Raw genomic sequence first — 18,644 nt, 5'->3', positions numbered from 1 at the left:
ATCTAAACATTCATTCCACCCTCCTGTGTACAGAGACTTAAATAAAATGTTGTTTTCCAGTAAGAGATTGAACATATTAAGTTATTCCCTCATCCACAAGGAATTGAACCAATTAGAGTACATCACATATCAAGTATGATGATGAGGGCATGCATAAACAAACCTTTATCAAAGCATAGGATGTGATATTAATAATGTAAAGATGACAAAATAAAACAAAGAGTAAGATGTTTGATGTAATAATTTTGGTACCAAACCAAAAGATTGTATAGATTGGTAGGTAAAGAAGTGGACAATTAAGCAATGGTCCAAAATAAGTGATGAAGAAGCAGTATCGACATAACAGTATGTATAAAAATAAAATAAATTATTGTGATTGTGAATCCAATGTCATGAATGATCAAGATAAGTTGGCACAAGAATATTAATTGTTTTTGGTATATGGTTTAGTTTGGTTGCTTGTGGAAGTAGTGATGAAAAGTTTTCAATCCATCAACAACCCATGCACTACTCAAGGTCCCATTTTCCCTTTTAAAACCACTTTGTGTAGCTCAAGGCATCGCAATTTCAAACCATATGTTTGGATATACTATTTACCCATCATTTTTTTTTTTTGGTAACCGGAATGTCTAAGCTAACTTGCGTACACTTTAATTAATTTTCGAGATTCATTAAACACTCTACAAACTTAAAAAACCAAATAAACCACAATGTTATTGAGCAAATCTTGTTGCCGCCAGGTCAATTTATTAGGGTTCATTTATCCCATCATATTGAAACCCCATGAGTTAGTATCTTCCATAAGTATATCATTGCCTGTAAATTTTCCTGGAGTGTATGAGGGCTTAGACGAATGGTCAAAATATACTCTTTGGAAGTGCTTTTCTCTTTAAAGTAAAGTAAAAGAAAGAGAAAAAAAGTAGTTTAAAGCATTGAAAGAGAAAACCAATTTCTTAGAAGGGTATGAAGAGAAAGAAATTGGTGTAGCAGTGCCATAAAGAGTAAGAAAGAAAAGAAGTATAGCATCATCATATGATATTTTATAAAACAAGAGAAAAGCTTAAGGGGAAAATGTTTGTTTATGAATTTATGATACTTTAATTTGTTTGGATCTCACATGGTGAATGTTGACATGCAAAAGATAAAAATAGGAGGAAACCCACATCCATACTTTCCTGCTATTTCTCAATCACTATCTCATTCATGCTAATAATAATAAGTTTATCCTTTCACTCAACTAATCCTTTTGTCTTTTGACTCAATTTCATTTTCTAATCCTCCATAACAACTCTTCTTGTATTATTTAATCAATTATTAAGCTGTCTCTGATTGATACTTCCCCAACAGAATCATTCCTATTTTTGTTCAATTAAATTGTTTTAGTATTCCTAATTTCAAGGGTCTTTCAATACCAAAACCAAATTTTTCCTATAAATAATTCCAACTCACTACTTAGTTCTTCCTCTATCTCTACTCCCTCCTCATTTCCAGGAACACTCTTCTCCAAACCTATCATCATCCTCCTCTTCTTCTTCCTGTCCAAATGGATCGACCCAGATTCGTGATCGAGGCCGCCGAAGCCGAATCATTCGCTCAAAAATCGGGCCTCACAATCCACCAACTTCTCCCTACCTTAGTCAAATCCGCCAAAACTCTTGCCCGCCCGCCCATTTCTAACTACCACGTGGGGGCGGTCGGACTCGGCTCTTCGGGTCGGATCTTCTTCGGCGGCAACATCGAATTCCCTGGTCTCCCTCTCCATCACTCTGTCCACGCCGAGCAGTTCCTCGTCACCAACCTCATCCTCAATGCGGAGCCCCGCCTCCAATGCTTCGCCGTCTCCTCCGCCCCCTGCGGTCATTGCCGCCAATTCTTGCAGGAAATCCGGAACTCTTCTGATATCAAAATCTGCGTGACGTCATCCGATGAGAACACAAAACAACAACAGGAAGATCATGGATGTAATTATTACACGTTGTCGCATTTTCTGCCTGACAGGTTCGGTCCTGATGACCTGTTGGAAAAGGATGTTCCTTTGATCTTGGAAACTCACCAGAACGGCTTGTCTTTTGTGAGTGATAACGATGACGATGGTGGTTATGACAAGTGTTGTAACGGTGAGGCGTCGGAGAGTTTAAAGTTTGCAGCTTTAGAGGCTGCGAATAAGTCTCATGCGCCCTACAGTAAGTGCCCATCTGGGGTTGCGATTATGGATTCTGAAGGAAAGGTTTATAAAGGGTCTTATATGGAGTCCGCCGCGTATAATCCAAGCTTGGGTCCTGTACAGGCGGCGTTGGTGGCTTACGTGGCGAGTGGAAACGGTGGTGGGTATGAGAGGATTGTGGATGCGGTGTTGGTGGAGAAAGAGGGCGCAGTTGTGAGGCAAGAACACACCGCCAGATTGCTTTTGCAGGTGATTTCGCCTAAGTGTCAGTTCAAAGTTTTTCATTGTAAAAGGGCTTCATTTTGATGACTCCCTGTATTTGTAATTAATTTTTATGGTAATCCACTCATGTCCAATTGAAGCATGGCTGGATGATGGATTAATGAATAAAATCATTATATCTCTTCTTCTACACTACAGTTGTTAATCACATTGAAATTTGACTGTCAATCGCTTAATGCTAATGTGATATGTAAAGTACAATGAAAAGCAGGTGCGGTTTCCTGTTGTTTTCCGAAATTTGGTTTGGTACATGCAGTTGGCAGCCCCTAGGATAGGCATTAATGCTGCGGCGGAGTTCCAATCTGTTCAACTTTTCTTCAAGACATTGTCATCATCAACACAAAGTCAATTACTTGCCTTTGATTTTAACCTCCCAAAGTGCATTGGTAAAACTTAAAGTGGCAAGACATTAAAGGCGAAAAGACAGAGTTTTAACGTTGTTTATATCATGTCTGCAAGGTCGTTGTCAATGTTTGTGGGCTTTGTTAAGAAATAATGCAACATGTATAGGGTGAAATTCATCAAACTTATGCTTGATATTTACAACTCTCTGTGTCATTTGTAATTAAAGCAGAGCAATGTACTGATGTCTAACAGTAAGACTTGATGGAAAGAATGTTTATAGCTGAGATTGATGCAGCTCGATGCTACTTGCGTTTGAAGTGGAATCTATACTCTGCTATGACATACAAGAAGCATAAATTCTCAAGAGGATATAAAAGATGCAGCTTGTATTAATGGACAATAGAAAGAATAAAAGTAAACCAATTGGCCATGTTGGGAGCCTGAAACCGATAATACAATGCAATTCAAAGACAATGCTCACTGCTTTGTGCCCGTATGGTGTCTCGGCAGAAATTTAATAAATTTAAAGCGCTGCCTAGAGGGTTCATTCAGACAGTGATTGATTCTGATAAACTGATAATGGTCTAGCTTGTAATGAACATGAAAAAGGGACATGTTCTCTATTCCAAAGAAACAGTGAACCAGACACGAGAAACATACTAAAAGTATTTTGCCGATAAAACCCTTCAAAGATCATTTCAATTTTTAGAATGTTGACATCTAAAGCCAGTAGTCATAATAAATATTAAAGAATATACAAGAAAACACATTATAATTACCTAAAAAGTAACATGGAATTTAGCCCTTTTAATCATGTCAGCCTACTGTAAATTAGAACATGTTTAAAAAAATGCCAACAGCTTGGTGCACACAAGTTCCACAACATAAATTCTTGTTAACTTTAATGTCAAAGACACAATTAACAAATATTGACTTATCATTATTATTTTTTCTTTACTGCAAAATTCCACCAACCATGTACAGAGGTCAGGAACAGAGCAATTAGGCAACAAAATAGAATCTGAAAACCAACAAAGAAATTAGCTATATTGCTCAAAGAAATCTAAAAAAAAAAAAAAAAAAAAAAAAAAAGATTTATGATTCAGAATAGAAAACAAGTTGTCAACAGGATGACATTCACAAGCATGAAAAAGTTAACTAGAAGATCTAGGAGGAATAAAAAGATGAAGAGGCAGCATGAGATTTAATATGTTCACTATTGAACAATGCAGTGGATCTACCTTGTTGATCATCATCATCTACAAAGAAGAGATCATCAGGATTTCTCAATATACCATGAACCAAAATCACAACCATCCCTATAGAGAGTCCACCGATAATATTATTGGTTACATTTGTTAGAAAAAGAACAGCAAATGTTGCCAGCGACAAACCTATCAGCACCAAACAATCATCAACCATGTACCCCAGAACTGTTAATGGGTCATCGCGTAAGAAATATAGGAACAACCATGCAACGATCATAAGAATATAAGCGATCAGGGAAATGGGATGCCAAAGCAAGCTAACAAATAGGATGAACAGCACGATAATGGCATAATTCATGCGAAAAATAGCTGCATTTGTTCTGGCTCTATCGAGGAAGTTACCAAATGAGGTGGGGGTGTTTAAAGAATGAGGAGGTATCATCTCCTTCCATGGTCTTCTGGTGCTAAAGGTTGAATGGATATGTTGTTTCGCACGTATAAAAATAGGGAGGGTCGAAGACGCCAATGATTCTGTCGGGATTGTTCCATAAGTTGTCATTTTCCGATGATGAACAAGCCCCGAAGAGCATGACCATATACAGGCAGATGCAGAAACAGAGAGGGATTAGAGAAGCAATGCTAAAGAGGAGGGGAGAGAAGAACGTGTAAAAAGTATGGATTTCAAGAATTAGAAAGAGAGTTGTTGATGTGCACCATACTTATTTCTAATTTATACGTTTATTTTCTGTAGTAAGAGTGATATTATTATTACATGGCAATTAGTTAGATAACAGATTGATGATTGATCAAGTAACTGTTGACTGAGTTCGAGACGGTGATTGATGAATGGGTAGATTGAGGACATTAATCCAAAAAAAACTAGAATCTGCCTTAAAAACATTAAAAGATCAGGATTACGTAACATAGTGGTTTCTAATGGTCAAATCATCCATGTTGAAGTTGGAACAAAATAAGACCCCCCATACAACTTAAATTCAGGGATTCTATAAGAAAGTCTTCAATTCCAACATTGTAATTCCGGCTAGCAGTGTACTAATAATCTTTCTTAAGAGTTCTGTAGATTCATAAAAAAATTATAATAAATTATTAATTTTAAATGGTTATTTATTACTGATTAGTCATTACAGTTTCGCTTCGGCATGCAAGAGCTAATGATGTTCACCAGGTTATGCCCATCCCATTCCAGATTATTTTGCAAGAAGCATAATCCGGTAATTAATAGCCGTAATCTATCATTCCAAGAATCTCATATACAGTAAGTGAAATTGATGAAACCGAGTTCCAACAAACGGGCAAAACTGAGTTATAGATTAAGCAAAACAGAGGTGTTAAGGAGTATTTAAGATTTAATCATATTGCGAGACACCAAGGTTTCTGTAGTATAAAACTACAAATCAAATCCAACATCACATTGATACTATTGGGACTTCTTTTTTTTTTTTTTTCCTGGTGTGGGCTGCTCTTTCAACAATGTAAAATTATGCAGCATCATCACCTCAAGGTTTACTTTGATCATTTCTCACACTAGACGGAATATTAGTTTTGCTAGATTCCATCAAAAGTCTCAACTTTATACAAAAAACATGACTCACGAGATACAAGGAAGAAACTTTAGCACAGGTCACAAGCTGGTTGTAATGGTTCTCACAGATTTTCCGGCAGAGTATCCCCTTTGTACACCTTCCAGGGTCCGCCATAGAATTTCGGTTTCATGAGTGGCACTGCTTCCCCAGGGTGATCTTCCCAGTACTTTTCCTGCTCAACACAAGAAGCGAAATTCTCAGATCAGAGCCTCAAATTGCGGCCCTGAGATAAGCGACCATCAAAATAAAGGCCCAATTTAGCCAATTTACATGTATTAGACACTTGCTATGTTCTTAATAAATCCTACTGATGTTCCACTTTAGTCTGATTAAACTTGGTAATTATAAGAATATGATAGATAAAATCACAAAATTTAGTGATGAACTAGTTCACTTACGAATCTTACATTGAGGTAAATTACATGACTTTTGGAGCTCTTGGGGAGAGTACAATTCTCAGCCTTTTTCCAAATCAAATGAAGATTCATGAATATGCTAGTTTCCGACTAAATTTTGTCACTTCATCCATCATATTCTTATAGCCATGAATTTTTAATCAGTCTACGGTCAAGCTTATCAACACACACTAACAAAATTATATCCAATCATTCCACATATTCTAACAATCCAAATGGCCTCAAAATATTACAGAGTAATTGCTTCACGTGTTTACTGCTCAATATAAAACTTTTGTAATTTATCTCTTCATATTCAATATGTTATTAAAATCACATTTATCAGTTAATAGGGGTGAACTAGTTCCCATCTGGTCTTTTTCAGAGGTCTTCTGCATAGAGTTTAAAGAAAAGGGGCACAAAGACTCCTTATGCTTCTGTCTCTCCCTAGGCCAGCTAGTTTCAAATTGATTGGTTTAACCTGGATAAGAATATCCCAACTGCCCAGCAGATGGGAGGGCAGCAGATGGGAGGGAATGACACCCCTAATGAAGGAACAGATCTGTAGCTAGGCCTACATCCAAATTATGGTTCATCGCAATATGAACAATAATTCAAGTGATTCAAATGCTTCTTGGCATGATCCAGGTTTTCAAGCTAGTAGATCAAATCATGGGTTCTCATCCACAATGTCAGCAGAGGCAAGTCAGTTGGTTAGTTGAAACACAGCAGCTGCCCTTGGAAAAAAAGGAAAGGTGTTCCATTACATCTGCGGCCTAGGCCCAGTGTGAATGTCAGATTTGTCGGACCAAATTTTGTGATTTACATCTATCTTAACAACTTCCCTAAGTACTTTAAATGACCTCCAAACCTCACAAGATTTTACATAGTGCAAAGTCNATGCTTAATTGTTTTGAAAGTTTATGCCTTTGTGGGAAATGTTTGTGTTATTGTTTTGATCCGTTTTTGTGGCGTTTAACGATTGAAAGAGGAGAAAGGAGATTAATTTGTTGGAGAAATTTTGATGTAATCATGCTTTGTTTCTGTGAATTTGAGGATTGTATGTGCGTTTGGTGGTGTTTTTTATTTTTATTTTTTGTTATTTTGTTTTTGGGAAGTACAGGTAATGGTTTTCATGTAGGGAAAAAACGGGCCCACCCGCGGGTCCACCCGTACCCGTATAGGGTAGGGCACGGGTCCAAAATATTGGACCCGTATATATCGACCCGTATAAAGACCCGCACCCGGTCCACCCACCCGTTTTGCTAGGTCTACATGTCAGCAGAGGCAAGTCAGTTGGTTAGTTGAAACACATCAGCTGCCCTTGGAAAAAAAGGAAAGGTGTTCCATTACATCTACGGCCTAGTGTCACGAGCTGGGAGTTTCACACCCAAAAGGCTAACCTATTAGGTGGAGAAACTCCTCCCATTTATATGCCCAGGACCTCCCCGATACGCTTTCAATATGGGATTCGTTACATTCTCCCTCACCCAATCTTGTGACGTCCTCGTACAGGTGAGGCCCCTACCTACCCATCCATCTCACTCTTGTGTGGACCCACAATCACATGAGGATGTCCCGGCGTGGGTGCTTGGCGGGACACCAAAAGACAGATCTGTCTGCTCTGTTACCACTTGTCACGAGCTTGAAGTTTCACACCCAAAAGACTAACCTATTAGGTGGAGGGACTCCTCCCATTTATAAGCCCAAGACCTCCCCAATACGCTTTCGATGTGGGATTCGTTACACTAAGCCCAGTGTGAATGTCAGATTTGTCGGACCAAATTTTGTGATTTACATCTATCTTAACAACTTCCCTGAGTACTTTAAATGACCTCCAAACCTCACAAGATTTTACATAGTGCAAAGTCTATATCTGTATTAAACACCCTAAAAATTTCAGAGTTGAATTACTTATATCAAAAAGTTGAAAAATATAAGAACAAACATAGGCTTAAATTTCTAGGATGTGCTCTCCAGATTTCTCTATCATACACTCCAAAATTAACCTACTCAGAGATCTCTAAAATTCATAAGTTTCCAGTAGTAATGCCTGATACCACTAGCATTTAAAAGTTCATACTTAAACGCCATCCTATTGAAAAGTTGTCCTTGAAATAGTACTAAAAGATCAAGCCTAACAATTTCAATGAGAATGGTTTCTAGAAACATATATGGGGCATCTAAGATATTGACAAAGATATAAATTTTAATTTGCTAATCATTTTACCATACTTAAGAAATATATATATGCCTAGGCGCCTAGCCAACAAGCATGCAATTAAAATTATCAATAAATATAACAAAGAACTTACCTATACAGCATCATCCTCACAAATATCAATTAAAAACATTGGTAATAGAACTCTTGAGAGTTGGAAAAATGATTTGACAAATTGATGATTCAAACGGGAGCTAACAGGGCTCAATAAAGGAGGACTAACAAAGATGGGTATGTGGTTTTAGTAGAATCTACTTGGAAGTTCATGTGATAATAGGTAAATAATTTGACATCTCTAATCAAAGAAAATGTGAATACTAATCAAGATGAAATGTAAAAAACCATTGTCATTTGAGTGATGATATCAATAATGAATAAATAGAAATAACAAAAAAAAATGATATGATGGAAATTTTTGTTAAGAATACATAAAAGGGTAAAAAGAGGAGTGGCATATAATCTACAATAGAGTTGGTACAGATTATGATCCCTGTGCCACCAGTAACTTGGTGAAATAGGATGACCTAAAAACCTAAATAAAGGAAGCAGTGGATTTGAGCCATTACATTGATAATGCTTGAAATTCCAAAATTAAGTTGGCAGAGAGAGAGGCAGTCCAAGTTTCACAGCTAATTACTGAAGAAAGTCAAGTACTTTGTGTGAGAGTGTAATGCTTCCGGTGAAAAAGTGCATACACAGTTATTAAAACTGATGAAAAAGCTCTGAACTTTAACAACTGGAAGCTATAAAAAAAAAAAAAAAAAAAAAAAACCCTATAATAAACGATAAATTCAAGCAATTGAAAGATGAAATACCTTGTAGAGTTGCTCAGTAATGGCAGAGGCGATGACACCAGTGTAGAAAGCGGCAACATAGATGGTGACAAGAGGTTTAAAAGATTTTGGTCTCCTGTACGGCTCTATCATGTCCCAAAGAAGTGTTCTTTCCCACTTTGTGTACAAATAATCTGCGTATTTCCTCCATAGATAGCTCGCCATTTTCAATTCTATATCCCCACTTCACCGGCGGTGGCACGTCAGATACAGTGTTTATGCCCGACGGATTTAGGCGGAGGGAGAGACGCAAAATAACTGCTCTGCTGCTTTTTCTTATAAGCATGTGATATTTATATTTTTTATTTATTTATATTTAGTAAATGATTTTTGGTTTAAGGGCTTTTGAATTTGAATAATGTCACATTTGATATTTAAGTAATCTTTAGTTTCTATACTGATAATAAGTAAACACTAAATATTACTGTTTTATTCATGAAAATTAACCGAAGAAAAGAAAATTCAGATATTAAAGGACTTATTTAATATACAATTTACATAGAGTTCCTCATCTTTGAAAACATTGGAGACTAGATATTTTAAGAACAATTTTAGATACAACTATAAATTAATGTAAAATAAAAAGATATCATTTTCTCAAATTTTTAATAAAATATCTTTCATATCAAACATGTTTTAAATATTTAAAATATTGATATACCTCAGATTTTTATAATATAAAAATTAATTTTTTAAAGTATTTTCAATCAGAAACCAATTAGGTTAAGATTTGATGGGGAAAAAAATGGGTTGATGACATTCTTCCAAATCTGGGGGCTATACTGCAGAGTTTCATGTTTTGAGTAACCCTTTAGTCCAGCAAACAATGAACAAACAATTTACTTGAAAAGAAAAAATATTCAGAACACGAAAATTCATTTCCACTCCAGTATTTTTAACTTAAATATATATCACAACTAGGCCAAGAATGACAAAGAATGAAGCCCGAAGCCGACAGTAATCTTCTGCAGTTCTTTTACAGAGAAAAGAAAAATGCCAATATACAGAAATACCAGTAAGCCACATACATGGTAACACTATCACGTATTTATAAATTAATGCTTAATGCTTAATTCTTAAATCCTTTGCTTAATTTGATCCAGCTGGCTTGTCTATTGGAGAGGAAATAGCTTCAAGACTTAGATCTCCGACTCCCTTGGCCGGACCAATGCTGCATCGAGCCGTGTTGTGCTGTTGGATGGCATCTTTTATTTTTTGAAACTGTAGGTAGGTTTGAGAACAGATATATTAGACACAAACATAAAAGTATCAGATATTCATACAACTTCTTCGATGTATATAAATACCGTTGCACAAGAAAAATGATAAGATCCAGAATTCATATGACATCTTCTACATATATCATTCTCAGTAGGCACAAGAAAATTGATCATCATTCTACCAGTAAATCACGTAAAAGTCTAAAGACAATGACAAGAGTCATTAAATCGCATCTAGATGCTATGTACTAACTTTCATACACCTTGCCTTTTCATATTTGTTTTTTACATTATCACAAGTTATTAACCAATCAGAGCTCGTGATTCACTATAAGGTCGTGAAAAAATGTTTCAGATCATAAACTCATTCAATCATGCAAGCTACTATCCGACCTTATCTTGCCCTCAGCCTCACAATTGTAGAATATAATTCTTCTTGAGTGAACAGGAAGGAGAAATTTTAAATACAGTTCTTTCCTCGTTCAAAATTGCTATTTAAGCTTTCTGGCAATCGACTACTGAATAATCTTTTCTAGGTTTAATACCAAACAGTGAAAAAGGAAGCTTGTGCTTATATTAGAAAAGAATGGAGATGATAAAACGCTCACTTTAGCAAGTGAACATGAAAACGATTCCAGCTGTCCGTGGGCTCCTCGATAAAAGTGAAAATAAGGAAGAACCTTCACATTCAAACTTTTGCACATTGGCTTGTTCTCATCAAAATTGACTTTCAGGAATAAGATTTCCGGGTGGTCCTCAGCTGTCCTGCAAAGCTGACAATTTTTTACAAGAGAAAATAATCACAATTATTGCACAGTAGTTTAAGCGATAATGTAAATATATCAATTATTTAAGTTCATAAATTACTATCTGGAAAGCACTACATGTATCTTTTTGAAGGATTCATTTAGTTGGCATCTTTTAAGGTGAAGTCACATCATATGATTAACCTATGGAAAACTAACAAATTTTTTTTTTTTCTCATTAAAATCATCTTTAGCAGCATTACTGTCTACAAGAAAACTAGAGCAGTCCATTACATAATGGATAGCATCTTAATACAGACAATAACTGCATATACACAGACATCACAGTTATGCTCATAAGATCAATGTAAATAAAGTCAGTCACAGATGCAACAGACCACTCATCTCTTGCACAAAAGTAACAAACAGATGACTTAAAGAAAAAGACCTAAGCCCTGGTGCTAGTCTCCAGTATTAGATGGCAGTCTCACAAAAAAAAATCCATAATATGTGTCATCATAGGCTATTCAGTTTTGAGTCCAATGAAAAACTAACATTGTAATGCCCTTAATAGCATAAAACCTGTGCCCCATTAACCACTCTATTAACTATAATTGAAAGCGGTAATCTTAACCAAAGGGCTTCAAGACAATAATTTTGTTAATGCTGGCAGTGTATATGGTTCTAAAATTTGTTATTACAAGTGCTACAACCAGAACAGATGGTCAAGTAACAAATAGGGTGTTACCTTTGGAAATAATGCTCGGCAAGATGCACACCAGGTTCCATAAAATTCAACAATGACTAATTTATCTCCAGCTTGACTTAATGCACCCAAAAACTCTTGAGTAGAATGAATGTCAATCATATTTGGAGCATTCTTTTCCCACCATTTTGGCTGGTCAGTCTGAGCAACAGTTGCATGGACCTAAAGTGAAGCAACCAAAACTTAGGAAAGAAACATGAGAAAAAGAAAAATCAAATAATTGGCATAGTCCAACAATACAGAATACATACAACAAAATTTCTTCACAAAGTACAAAGATATTGGAGCAGATTCACACTACATTTCAATATCACTAAACTCTTTTGATAAAAAAAACAATAGAGTTTGTAGTAAAAGTGAACCACTCAACCAATATGAGAACTAAAACCCTCAAGAGAGGTGAACACCTTATACAGAGACATTTTGATATCAGTAAACTGACAAGCCACAGTTTAATTGTTATCAATTGAAAATAACCATTAGATGAGTAGGGTGGGTCTTCAAATATTATTGAAAGATGAAACAATTTTCCATCAAAAGAGATATATTGTTACAATAACTCTATCAAGTGAGCTTGACTGAGACATTGTAGAAGCTAAGAGATTCCAATACCAAAATACATACATAGTTGATGCTTGAGAATGCAATATCCTCTAATTCTCCCCTCTAATAACTAAGGTTTTTTTATTTTAACATAAAACAGTGTTAACTGTTTCAGTTATTATCATTATCCAAAAATTTTGTTCTACAAAAGCAAAAGTTTAGGCCAGACAGAAGCAAGATGCAAAACACTTCTTCTTCTTCATCTGTCACGCACTAAACACTTAGAAGAAAAAAAACAGAAAAGAAAAACTCTGAAAACATGAAAGCATTTCAGAAACAAGTAAAACAAAAAAAAAAACAAAAAAAAAAAAAAAAATTTAAAGGGCTCATGCTCTAAATCCAATTGCAAAGACCAAACAAAAAGTAAGGCAGAAAGAAATTAGACATACTGAAGTGCATCTCTTAATTCTTTATAGCAAGAAACTAAAAAATCTTCCAAGTGATTCCAAATAAACCCAGCCTCAGAGAAATTCTAGTTCTTAAAACAAGCAACGGGCATCCGTACAAAATTGATAAAGAGGAGAAAGTAAAAGGAAGAACACTATACAAAGATGTTATGAACTGTGTGAGGGACAAATATTTCTGGTTTCATGCCTTAACCAACTACTGGACCGTTTTACACAACTCCTACAAGTTTGTCATGGAAATATTTATTGAACACATATCAAGGGGATTTAAGGTAGAATAACATGAGAATAATTCTGTAAACTAAATTTATGTTACAAAATGACAAATCAGTGTCCAATCAAGAAGGAGGAAAATTGGAAATATAAAAGCCTTTCATATTTTCGCAACCATAAGGAGATTTGACAAAAAAGAACCATCTAAAATTAAAGTTTCAAGGAAAAGTAAATATAACTGGCAAACTGCCAATTGCATACAAATGGGCCAAAACAAGTATAAATGAATGCCTGAACTCACTCAATTATCATAAAATTTATATAAAGCTTTCCAGAAACTCCTAATGCGAGCCCTAAGCACAAAAGAAATAGTTTTAAAAACTCGCAATTCAAAGAGTGTTAGAGACAATCAAAGTATCTTATAAAAATCACCAAAGCATATGAAACTCCTAATTTCAACACAGCCACTAGTTAAACAATTTCAACAAAAGGGTTCTCCTAATTTCAATCATAGTTCACAAAAACACAGCCTTTTGACCAAAAAAATTTAATAAAGCTTTGAACTGCAAACAGAAATTCCAACAATATTGCACTAAAAAAACAGGTAATTCCAACAAATGGGTATTCAAAATTTCAGACTTAATGAATTACCAAAAGGAAAGAAAGATAATAAGCAAGCATTAGATTAAAACGGCAAGTGGTATGACCTTGAAAGAGAGAAAGTTCTTCTTGGGTGTGAAAGAAATGCGAGAAAAACCAGCAGCAGAAGAACAAACAAGGGGATAAAATTTCTTATCCAGAATCTTATTAGGTGCGAGGGAATTCAACGTGGGGGCGAAGGAACCCAGCACCAAAGAAGACGAAAAGCGAAGCGACTGAAATGAAGATACCCGAATAACATCTGCCATTTACAGATTGATTGATAAAAAAATAACAGAGGCTTGGAATTATGTATATTTAAAAAGAATAAAGAAGAAAAATCTAGGAAAAGGAAGAAAGAAAGAAATTGATTCAAACTACATACGGTCAAAAAGGGTTGGAGAGTGACAGAGAGTTTTTGAGTTGTAAAATTTGAGTTTCAACTTGCTAATTTTGAGTTTGAGAATTGAGATTATGTTTGTCAATTCAGATATTATTATTTGTATAAAATCCTACGAAGAACAAGTGCCCACATACTCCCATTTTTTATTTTATTTATTTATTGAGCTGTTTGTAGCGGTTGGCCGGTAAACCCACCCTCTCTTAGGCCCTGTTTGGATCTCCGCTTTCATTATTTTGCCAATTTTTTCGGTTGCATCAATATTTTTTTTCTTTTTTTCTTATAATGCTTTTGTTATTATTATATTATCATATTTTCAATGCTAATAAATTGTATAAATTTTTATAATTTTAACGGATTATATAATATCTTTATATTATAAATTTCATTAAACATTCCTCAAAAAGTTATTTAATTAGCCCAATTTACCTTATTTTAAGGACTTATTTTGAAATTTCAGAAAAAAAAAAGTTATTTTGAAAAGTGCTCTCTATCACCTTTTGAAATGATGAAAATGGCACTCACGGCTCGGAAGAATTTTATGTATTTTAGGTATAATTTTGGTCCAACCATATAATTTCTTAGCTAGATTTCTCTTAAAAAGAAAATAATGTAATATTAAATAATAGAAAAGCTTATATACATTTACATGGAGAAACTTGAACAAGAAGGCAGAAGCTGGAGTTTCCTTTTTTTAATTTCTTAATAAACATATTAGAACAACTCTAATTCACAAAAAAAAAAAAAAAAAAAAAAAAAAAAAAAAAAACACTTACTGAAGCAAATTCAATGTCGGCCAAACAGCCAGTTTTGTACTTGACAGGCACATCAGTGTCAAATGCACTTTCCATGTAGATACATAGTTATAAGACTAATTCATTTTTGTCTGCGAATAACTTAATTCTTCAAATGAAGATTCAAAACATAAAAGACGCTGAAAGCTTGTTCCCATTTACCAGCCAGCCAGACGTCGGAGAATTGAGATGGCTAGAAGCTGCCACTTCCCACCTAACAATTTAAAGAAAGCTAAGTTTTCCCATTTGCCTTTTCAGATTTCACCAATAAGAGAATTAGCCACATCTCCAATCTTACATGTGAAAAAACCCAGAAAAAATCTAATCCAGACGGGTCAAACAAGGTTTTAATTATAATTATAAGTGCAGAACTAGAGATTTTTATTTATAGAACTAGTGGACTCAATTTTGCCAAAGCATCTAACCACGTGTGGAATGGAATTTAGCACGAGTTGCTTTTCCCACTTGAAGCACTACCAAATATTATCTCCACTCTAGATTCTACAGTCCATACTTAATGGCGAGAAGAGATGAGCTTCCACATCACTTTCTTCATTTGTTGTCCAACCAACAAAGAAAATGATGGCACATTCTGTCAAGACTTTCAATCCCTCTTAATTTAATTTCCAAGGTTACTTTAGATTCAATTGATAATGAAGATTGATCCACAAGGTAGCACTGCAACTAACATTCTATATTAAATTTTAACACAAATCAAGCAAAATTTTATAAATATGCAATCAAGCTGTACACTTAGCAATAAAGCATAATTCCTGTATCATTGCTTGACATAATGTTCACTACCTCAGCTTTATATACTGAGTTTCGTAGGGAATAAAATCGGCAGACATCCCTACTGACAACTAAATCGAAACCAACTTACCAACTAAGATGCAAAACAAGCACAGGAAGTATCATTCTCTAATCAGAAACTAAGAACAATACTAAATTTATTAAGTAGTGGGCAACAGTACAGACTTGGGAAATGATGAAGACCCATTGTTGGCAGCACCCTGTATCTTGAGAATCGAAGTAACCAAATTATATATCTGAACATTCTCAAAAGATGGTACCTTCTTTCCCCTTTCAAACTGTGGACCATGGCCAATGAAGATGGTCCTCATGGAGAAAATTGCATTGTCATACCCATGTGCTCCTCCACATTCTTTTCTGTTTGTCTTCTTCTGCTCCACCTTGAACCCCTCTTCAATCAACCCTATTATTGGCGGAATCCTATCACTAGCGGCATAATGCAGCCGACTAGGCAGCTCCTCCTTAAGATAAACTCTCAAATTCTTCCCATTATCCACTTTCCCCGACTTCAAACCTTCATTCATCTTTGCAACGATGTCAGATGGATTATAACCACCAGGTGGACGAATTGCTAGCAATGGACTATATGATTGAACCCACCCTGCTGGAATTTCAATCCAAGAAGCCAAATCATCTAAGAATATCAACTTCTTATCACATGTGCCAACCATTCCATGATCACCGACCATAATGATAGTAACATCCTCAAAAACACCTCTCTTCTCTAAACCATCAATCAACCTCCCAATCATACTATCAATCCTAGCAACAGCTTCCGTTATCTGTGGATCATCAGGGCCAACTTGGTGACCCTGATGATCAGGATCCTCAAAATATAAAGTCATAAACACAGGTATTTCAGCACTAGGCAAATCAAAATAACTCAAAACAGTATCGACTCTGTCCTCAAAAGGCACAGAACCGTTATAATCCATACAGAAACCTTTTGGACAAGTCCAAGATCCTTTCTTTACCTCAGATCCAGGCCAAAAATAAGTAGCAGCTTTTAACCCATGATTGACCACAGTCTCCCAAAGTGGCTCACCTAACCACCACTTGGGCTCGTGGCTACCCATAGTAAAGGTGGCACCAGAATCGGGGTCGACAAAATGGTTATTAATAATCCCATGAAAAGCTGGATAAAGACCAGTGACAATAGAATAATGATTGGGGAAAGTCAAAGAAGGGAATACCGGAATCAAGCCCGTCTCAGCTTCAGTTCCATAGTTGATCAGACGGTGGATGTTGGGAGTTGCGGTCTTGAATTGGTACCCGAACCGAAACCCATCTGAGGAAATCAACAGAACAACCGGTTTATCCAATTTTTTGAGTGGACGAGCAGTGGATTTGAGAGAAGAAGAGGATGAGGAAGAGGACGAAGACGCGGAAAAGAAGAGAAAACCGAAGGCGGCAGCTGCGGAGAGAGCAACGCAAGTAGCGAGCGTGAGAGCAATAAAAACAATTGTTGTAGTTGGTTTCTGAGAAGTATTCGATGAAGAGTCTTCAGAAGAGTCGGTGTTGAAAGAGAGAAGAGATGTGGATTGGTTTAATCGATCGTCTTCGTGTGTTGGTAGTGGGATTGGCTTCGTTGCAGTCAACGAATCAGGGCCCATTTTCTAAAACGGGTTTTCCTTCTAAAGCTCAGAAATTTAACTTCTCCAAGTCCTGTTGCGTGAGTCGAGGTGGTCGCTAATGGAGGATTGAGTACGATTGAAGGGTGTTGAATTTGTTCACAGGATGAAGAAGATAGTTTTGTTGGAAGGTTGTTGTCACTTGTAAGAGTTTCATTTCATCACCAGATTTTTCAATAACATATTAGTCTTTTTGGAGTCTAAACGAAGGTAAAACAAATACGACACATTTCAGGGAATATTCGGAAGAGATATGTGAATTGAGATGGGAAAATGATCTAACGATCAGAGTTTGTTTGAAGTGATTAGAATTATTTTACGACTTGAGAGAAGCAAGCGGTTCAAATTAACCTATTTACCGGAACCAAAGGAGTTTAGAAGTTTTTTTGTTCTGATTTTTTTCAATTTTGTTGAATTGATTCGGTTTAAGTTAAAATGATTTTATTAACTTTCACATTTCATTTAAGGTTAACAAGCAAATCTTTTGTTTAAAACAAAAACAGTTAGAAGAATCCCGATGTTAACGCTTGATTTTGACATCAACGACTCGCACGTGCAAAATGCTAAGCTGTTCTTAGAAATTACACGTGAATGATTACGATAATCGAATGCAAATACTAAATAATAAATGAGAGATGGTTTTTAAAGTGGTTCGTATGCTTAAAGCAAATTCTACATCCACTGTTAATTTATATATGAGAGATTATAAGAGGTCGCATATAGCGAACAACGAGCAGAGGTACAATAACTGAGTATTCAGATAAAATATCAAGTCAGTCTTTTTCTCGTAGGTTATCTTTGCTCTGAAAGTTAAAGATTACAATCAGAATGTGGGTTCAATATCAGAATCCCGAAAATGAGCGAAGGAGTCATCTATTTATAGTAGAGAAATTCAAGGTAATGATTACAAATCTACAAGTGAGTAGGTGTCGTGCAAGTCCTTCTTTGCCTCCCATTGGATAATAACTTAGGAGATATCCTCAAATTACCTGGGGCTTGGACAAGTGTGCGGCTCTCATTCACTCATAAACAAAACTTGGATCTACCAAGTCGATGACAGTCATATTCTTCTTGTCATGGAGCGATCTGGCAGCTTCTGAACGGCGCAAAACCTCCTTGAACATTGATTGGTGCTTGCTGACATAGGCTGATGTCATCCCTGATTTTTTAGGCATAACACCTGAAAACTTTTGACCATACCTTAATTTGAGAAAATAACAAAATTACACTTTTTTTTTAACGACTGGGGGTGTTCAAACCAACTTATGTGCATGTGGATTGGAATCTTGAAACTACCAGTCGGATAAGAGTTCCTGTGGCTACCCTTATTAACATTGTCACATCATTTCAATATTACTGT

General features: G+C 35.7%; 5 protein-coding genes across 7 annotated transcripts; 1 reads left to right on the top strand and 4 right to left on the bottom strand.

Moving 5' to 3' along the window:
- Positions 1–1,511: 1,511 nt before the first annotated feature.
- Positions 1,512–2,578, top strand: LOC116110290 (cytidine deaminase 1-like). The gene has a single exon (XM_031396505.1). It carries the CDS (start codon positions 1,544–1,546, stop codon positions 2,468–2,470), a length of 927 nt encoding a protein of 308 aa, XP_031252365.1. The 5' UTR covers positions 1,512–1,543; the 3' UTR covers positions 2,471–2,578.
- Positions 2,579–3,958: 1,380 nt separating this feature from the next.
- On the bottom strand, positions 3,959–4,558 carry LOC116110278 (PRA1 family protein F2-like). The gene has a single exon (XM_031396495.1). The coding sequence runs from the start codon at positions 4,556–4,558 to the stop codon at positions 3,959–3,961; it is 600 nt and encodes a 199-aa protein (XP_031252355.1).
- Positions 4,559–5,336: 778 nt separating this feature from the next.
- On the bottom strand, positions 5,337–9,314 carry LOC116110297 (uncharacterized protein At4g29660). Its single transcript, XM_031396514.1, has 2 exons — positions 9,035–9,314; positions 5,337–5,775 (listed from the first exon to the last, which is right to left on the bottom strand). The coding sequence occupies exons 1-2, from the start codon at positions 9,215–9,217 to the stop codon at positions 5,665–5,667; spliced, it is 294 nt and encodes a 97-aa protein (XP_031252374.1). The 5' UTR covers positions 9,218–9,314; the 3' UTR covers positions 5,337–5,664.
- A 595-nt stretch (positions 9,315–9,909) lies between these two features.
- LOC116110296 (thioredoxin-like 2, chloroplastic) lies at positions 9,910–14,160 on the bottom strand. Its single transcript, XM_031396513.1, has 4 exons — positions 13,715–14,160; positions 11,767–11,946; positions 10,881–11,045; positions 9,910–10,273 (listed from the first exon to the last, which is right to left on the bottom strand). The coding sequence occupies exons 1-4, from the start codon at positions 13,913–13,915 to the stop codon at positions 10,142–10,144; spliced, it is 678 nt and encodes a 225-aa protein (XP_031252373.1). The 5' UTR covers positions 13,916–14,160; the 3' UTR covers positions 9,910–10,141.
- Positions 14,161–15,537: 1,377 nt separating this feature from the next.
- On the bottom strand, positions 15,538–17,460 carry LOC116110307 (ectonucleotide pyrophosphatase/phosphodiesterase family member 1). Of its 3 annotated transcripts, none has more exons than XM_031396527.1 (2): positions 16,486–17,460; positions 15,538–16,449 (listed from the first exon to the last, which is right to left on the bottom strand). In XM_031396527.1, exons 1-2 carry the CDS (start codon positions 17,264–17,266, stop codon positions 15,794–15,796), a joined length of 1,437 nt encoding a protein of 478 aa, XP_031252387.1. In that variant the 5' UTR covers positions 17,267–17,460; the 3' UTR covers positions 15,538–15,793. The 3 variants fall into 3 exon arrangements, with proteins under 3 accessions (XP_031252387.1, XP_031252388.1, XP_031252386.1); XM_031396528.1 differs by having other exon boundaries at positions 15,538–16,721; positions 16,847–16,964; XM_031396526.1 differs by having other exon boundaries at positions 15,538–17,460.
- Between the last annotated feature and the right edge of the window lie 1,184 nt (positions 17,461–18,644).

The sequence above is a fragment of the Pistacia vera genome, unplaced genomic scaffold (assembly GCF_008641045.1).
Source record: "Pistacia vera cultivar Batoury unplaced genomic scaffold, PisVer_v2 Contig60, whole genome shotgun sequence".
Lineage (NCBI taxonomy): Eukaryota > Viridiplantae > Streptophyta > Magnoliopsida > Sapindales > Anacardiaceae > Pistacia > Pistacia vera.
This window is presented reverse-complemented; position numbering and strand designations above follow the sequence as displayed.